We start from the raw sequence: 6,557 nt of genomic DNA, 5'->3' as shown, positions 1-6,557 counted from the left end.
AAGATAAATATAATAAAATGATTACACGTGTTTCATAACTAATTTTTAAATCGATTAAAATCAATTGAAATTATCGAAAATTAAATTCTATTGATTTTAATTGACTTTTTACCTGTAATTTTGGATTTTGTCCCTAATATTATTATTATTATATATATATATATATATATATATGCACATATGTATATGTCTGTGTGTCTGTATTTGTTCTCCCACCATTACTTTACAACCAATGTCGGTGTGTTTATGTCCCCATAACTTAGCAGTTCGGCAAAAGTGACTAATAGAATAAGTACTAGACTTACAAAGAATAAGTCCTGGGGTCAATTTGTTCGACTGAAGGCAGTGCTCCAGCATAGCCACAGTCAAATGACTGAAACAAATAAAAGAATAAAAGAAATACTCAAAATTGAAGCACTTGAACAATCAGATATGGTCGTAATGTCTTGGTTGAAAATATTATCATCCATGTAATATATATTTAAATGAAACATCTGCTATTCCATGTTTGCATGGATCAGACAGATTTTGTGTAGCTGGATGCCATTCCCATCACCAACCCTCATCCGTTTCCAAGTAAGGTAATATTTCACCATGTCCAGACATGATTGTGTGGAAGACTAGAAACAAATAAAACCTCTTGCATGACAATGGCACTTGCTTACAGCTACTGTCTGATGTCAAGGCAAGGAAACAGTAAAACAAACAAACACACATTGAGTTTAATGATTAGTGTAACCATAATGTTCTGGTGATCTCATGAGCTAGCTTTCTTTTTTTTTCCATTGATTTGTGAATATACAACTGTATTTATATAATGTCAAGCATACATATTTATGCAAATGTATAAGCAGAATTTCTTCCACATTAAAATTAGTATTAACTACAATGAAGGAGGTTGCAAACGGCCATAATCCCAAGGATTAAATGAATATATATATTCACTTATCATACCTTCTGACTTTTATGGTTTATATATATGTGTATGTATGTATGTATGTATATATATATATACATATATATGTATGTATTATGCATGTATCTTATCTATAAAGCATACTACAAGGTTTATACACAAATTGAATTGACATAATATACATATTTTATATATTATAATTCATCCTTTTTCTTTATTTAAAACAAAAAAAAATTACTTTTTCAGGTGCTAATAACAGACAAAAATAACCACATTGTACAACGTTTGCAGTCAGAATCGAAAGAAGTGAGTTCCTTTTCTGCTTTTTTGTTTCCCCAAATATTAATGTTAATACAAGGCAGCCACTGTGGTGACATTCTATGTGGACATTTACTTTGCTAGAAACAGCAACCAGGGAACAGGTAGTAAATTGAGAGAATCATTAGAGTCAAATAGAATACTTCACAGTATTTATTCCATCTCTCTGTACTCTGAGATCAAATGCTGTTGAGGGCAACTTTGCTTTTTATCCTTTTGTGGTCAATAAAAAGGGACCAATCTCAGATTGGTGGGTTGACAGAACTGTAAGAATGTTAGACCAAGATGCCTTGTGGTATTTGTCCTGGTTCTTTACATTCTGAGTTCAAATCCTACTGTGGCTTACTTTACCCCTCATCCAGATAAATACCACACAATGGCATCTTGGGTGCTTTTAGCAGAGTCCACTCCCCTGCAAGCATTTTGGCCAAATCTTCAGTTTAAAGATACTTTCCTCTCTCCCTCCAACCAGTCTTCAACACCCTGTAAGAAGTCAGAGGCAATGCCTTCTTTCCTCATTAAAAGATAAAAATAAACTTTGCCCTTACTAGGTGCAGGTGTGGCTGTGTGGTCAGAAGTTTGTTTTCTAACTGCAAGGTTCTGGGTTCAATCACATGACATGGCATGGCACCTTGGGTAAGTATCTTCTATGATAGCCCTAGGCCAACCAAAACCATCATGTGAGTGATTTTGTGAGATGGAAAACTGAAAGAAGTTTGTCTTATGTATGTATGTGTGTGTGTATGTATGTATGTGAAGGCGCATGGCTCAGTGGTTAGAGCGTCAAGCTTACGACAGTGAGGTTGTGAGTTCAAATCCCGGACCAGGCTGTGTGTTGTGTTCTTGAGCAAGACACTTTATTTCACATTGCTCCAATTCACTCAGCTGTAGAAATGAGTTGTGACGTGACAGGTGCCAAGCTGTATCGGCCCCTTTGCCTTTTCCTTGGATAACACTGGTGGCGTGGAGAGGGGAGACCGGTATGCATGGGCAACTGCTGGTCTTCCATAAACAACCTTGCCCGGACTTGTGCCTGGGAGGATAACTTTCTAGGTGCAATCCCATGGTCAGTCATGACCGAAGGGGGTCCCAGCCTGTATGCATGTATGTACGTATGTATGTATGTCATATGTACATATATATATGTATGCATGTATCTGTGTGTGTGTGTCTTTGTAATTGTTTTTGTCCTCCACCACCACTTGACAACTAATGTTGGTTAGTTTACATCCCCTGTAACTTAATGGTTTGACCAAAAGTGATTGATAGAATGTGTACCAGCCTTAAATAGTCCAGTGTTTACAATGCTTAGAAAGAAAACGATGAGATGGTCACTACTGGATTGCCTTTGATCATATGTCTGCTGACTCAGAGCTAAACAACACCAAGCATCTATGCCCGAAGACAACTTTGAATGTTGCTCTGGCCTGGCATTACCCAACCTGGCTTGCTAAATTTCTTACTCGGAAGTTCTGGGAATTCAAATGAAATTTCTCTTACCTGTGTTGGTTCTGATGCCACACAAGAAGCATCTGGTGCTGTGCTGCTTTGTAAAAAGCACTGGTGGTGGTGTCACATAGAATGCACTGGTGCCATGCAAAAGGCACTGGCGTTGCTGCCATTTGAAAAGCACTGGTGATTGTGCCACATGAAAAGGTGTTAGGAAGGGCTTTCAGCAGTAGAAACCAAGCTAAAACAGACTATGGAACCTAGTGTGGTCCCTGGCCTTGCCAGGTCTTGTCTAGCCATGTCAGCATGGAAGATGGACATTAAATGATGATGATATGAAAGATTTTAAAAATCTCCTCGTTATCAAAAGAACTGTTGTATTAAGAGAACATTCGACAACACTGGTCAAGCCAACAAGGATACTCGAACAAGAGACTGTCACTGGAATAAGGGTTCCAGTTGATCCCCAACTAACGGAACAGCTTGCTCATGAAATTAACATGCAAGTGGCTGAGTACTCCACAGATATGTACACACTTAATGTAGTTCTCATGGAAATTTAATGTCACTCAGATTGTGACAAGGCTGGCCCTTTGAAATACAGGCTCCACTCATTTTTGCCAGCTGAGTGGACTGGAGCAAAGTGAAATAAAGTGTCTTGCTCAAGGACACAATGCACTGTCAGGTATTGAACTCATGACCTTACAATCATTAGCCAAATACCCAAACCACTAAGCTACATGCCATCACTTGGATACTCAAATAGCAGCTAAATGTCCTTCAAAGTACATGCTGTTTCTAAAGAATAAAAAGTTTAGAATGGTACAACAATGCACTATAATACAAAAAATGGACTATCAGAGACTCCATCGAAGAATATCTGAAGAAGGAATTGTAATTCCGAAATATCATCAGACTATAGATAACCAAATTACAACAGGTATATAGTCCTTTTTTTTTGTTGTATTATAGTGCATTGTTGTACCATTCAAAAAGCTTTCTATTTTTTACAAACAATACACAATGCTTCAAGCGAACTACAATACTCTCCTACATGCTGTTTTCTCGAAAAAGAAGGATGAGCAAGAAAACAAGGTATTTGGTAAATGGGGTCTGGAGAGAAAAAAATACAGGAGATTGTATATACAGGAGAACTTTTATAATGAAACTGTTATGAAATGATGTATAAGAAACTTTTTGTTTGTTGCCAGATTGGGTCATATTTTGGAATGAAACTGTGTGTAGCAGATGTCAACAAAGACGGTCTGGATGATTTGCTAGTTGGAGCTCCCATGGAACCAGGACAATCTAGAGAAGAAGGACAGGTTATTGTTTATCTCAGTGATGGCAAGGTTAGTAATTATTTGTCTCTTTTGTTTAATGATACGGTTCTCATTGTATGGCCAGTGATAATCATCCGTGGTCTGACATGGTCAGTCAGATTTTTAGGACTGGTTATTGTATGGTATTGTATGGTTATTGTATGGCATAATTCACCTACCTTGTAGATCCTCATAACATCAATCCTTTCTAGCCAGGATACATCTGTAGGGGCCCTACCCACCAAACAGCAAATTCCCTCATGTGGCCACCATGTCCATCCTGAAAGAAGGCCCCTAAGTCAAAAGAGGACTATGCTAGTTATCCTTTCACTCACATGACCTCCCTTGCTCCTCTCATTCCAGTGAGTCCCATTGGCCGTTTGTGTGATGTCACTGACCCTATACTTCTATTCCATCTCAGCCCCACATATTGGTTATTGATACACACACACACACATTTACATACATATTCCTATGTGTATACACACATGTTGTTGTTGGCACTCCGTCGCTTACGACATTGAGGGTTCTGGTTGATCCAATCAACGGAACAGCCTCCTCGTGAAATTAACGTGCAAGTGGCTGAGCACTCCACAGACACGTGTACCCTTAACGTAGTTCTCAGGGATATTCAGCATGACACAGTGTGTGACAAGGCTGACCCTTTGAATTACAGGCACAACAGAAACAGGAAGAAAGAGTGAGAGAAAGTTGTGGTGAAAGAGTACAGCAGGGTTCGCCACCATCTCCTGCCGGAGCCTCGTGGAGCTTTAGGTGTTTTTGCTCAATAAACACTGACAACGCCCGATCTGGGAATCGAAACCGTGATCCTATGACCACGAGTCCACTGCCCTAACCACTGGGCCATTGCACCTCCACAACACACACGTATATGTATATACATATATATACATGTGATTACACACACATACCTAGTCTTTTATTCTATTCACAGAAGAATTTGATGATTTACTTACTTGAAGGATTATTCCTTTGGTATTTCAGAAACTTCAGAAGAAACTTGTACTGTTTGGTGACAAAGAAGAAGGAGGTCGCTTTGGTAGTGCAATGACCAGTATTGGTGACATTAACCAAGATGGTTTCATTGGTAAGTAAAATGTTCTGTTTGGAGATTTTACTTTTTAAATCCTGTTGTATGAGTTGTGTTTCTATTTCCTTATTTCTTTCTTTTTAATGGCTTAGTCAGATGAAGAATGGTAGTGATTATGGCACCCTTTTGAGTTTCCAGGACTGATAAGAGGAAGGTGTCCGCTGACTGGAGACTGGATCTGAATGCTTTCAAAAATGCAATGGCTAGATAGTGATAGTAACTTTTTAGCATTCAGATTTCCCTGTCACATGTAGAGCTTATTTATTCACATCGTTTTGAATTAATGGTATATTATCTCATATCTTTGAGATTTTGATGATGTGAATGTTTATATTTAGAATGACATTGTAGGGTAGGCGTGAGAGGCCAAATCTAGCCATTTTGAATGCAAAACTAGTAGAAGACTTGGACCAGAACAATGCTAAATGGTTAAACTGGACAATGTCTTAACTGTAAAAAGGTAAAGGTAAGCCCTGGACGTTGTTTTCTCAAGTCCTAGAACTCATGGGGCAGGTTACCTGGTCTCTTTGGCATTTAAGGGACTGAGATCCCCTACCCCCACTAAATGGGATGCCAGTCCATTGCAGCTAAGTGGCTTGAAGCAATGTAAAATGTAATGCTTTGCTCAAGAACATAACTAACCACCCAGTCAAGGAATTGAAACCATGATCTTGCAATTGTCAGTGCAACATCCTAATTACTAAGTCACCTGTTGTCATGTAATAAATGTGCCACCCTAAATCAAGTGCAGATGTTCTGGTGGGCTTCCTCCTGGTTTCTGTCTATGAAATCTCACTAACAAGGCTTTGGTCACCTCCAAGGCTGTCATTAGTAGAAGACCCTTTCATAAGGTTCCATGCAGTTGGATTGAAATCAGTGAAAATCATGTTGTTGCAAAAACGAACTTATTAACCTAACATATGTGGTCCATATGTGGGGAGGGAGCTTGGGATTTCTACAAGTGAGGAAGAAGAACCCCTGGTGGTGGTGGTGGGATTTCTTTATAAATGGGCATTATTGAGTTAAAAGTTGTTGTCATTGTGATAAACATGAATATCAATGACAAATTCTTTAAAAGAATTCTTCCTCTCTCTCTCTCTCTTTTGCGCTTTCTTGCATCTCTTTCAACTATCTCATCTTTCATCTCTCTTTCTCTCTCTTCATCATCTTTCTTTCTCTCTCTCTCCCTTTCTCATCTTTCATCTTTCTTTCTCTCTCTCTCATCTTTCATTTCTCTCTCTCTCTCATCTCTCTTCTCCTCTCTCTCTCTCTCTCATCTTTCATCTTTTTCTCCCATCTTTCATTTTTCTCTCTCACTCATCTTTCATCTTTCTTCTCTCTCCCTCTCTCATTTTTCATCTTTCTTTCTCTCTCTCTCTCTCTCTCTCCCATCTTTCATTTTTCTCTCTCACTCATCTTTCATCTTTTTCTCCCATCTTTC

General features: G+C 38.6%; 1 protein-coding gene across 1 annotated transcript in view; it reads left to right on the top strand.

Moving 5' to 3' along the window:
* Positions 1 to 6,557, top strand: part of LOC106883988 (integrin alpha-6) — a 188,437-nt gene that overhangs the window by 151,271 nt on the left and 30,609 nt on the right. The window contains exons 8-10 of the mRNA XM_014935149.2: positions 1,163 to 1,222; positions 3,895 to 4,035; positions 5,011 to 5,113. Coding sequence (XP_014790635.1) covers positions 1,163 to 1,222; positions 3,895 to 4,035; positions 5,011 to 5,113 — 304 coding nt within the window. The remainder of the gene's footprint in view (positions 1 to 1,162; positions 1,223 to 3,894; positions 4,036 to 5,010; positions 5,114 to 6,557) is intronic.

Source organism: Octopus bimaculoides, chromosome 10 (assembly GCF_001194135.2).
Source record: "Octopus bimaculoides isolate UCB-OBI-ISO-001 chromosome 10, ASM119413v2, whole genome shotgun sequence".
NCBI lineage: Eukaryota > Metazoa > Mollusca > Cephalopoda > Octopoda > Octopodidae > Octopus > Octopus bimaculoides.
This window is presented reverse-complemented; position numbering and strand designations above follow the sequence as displayed.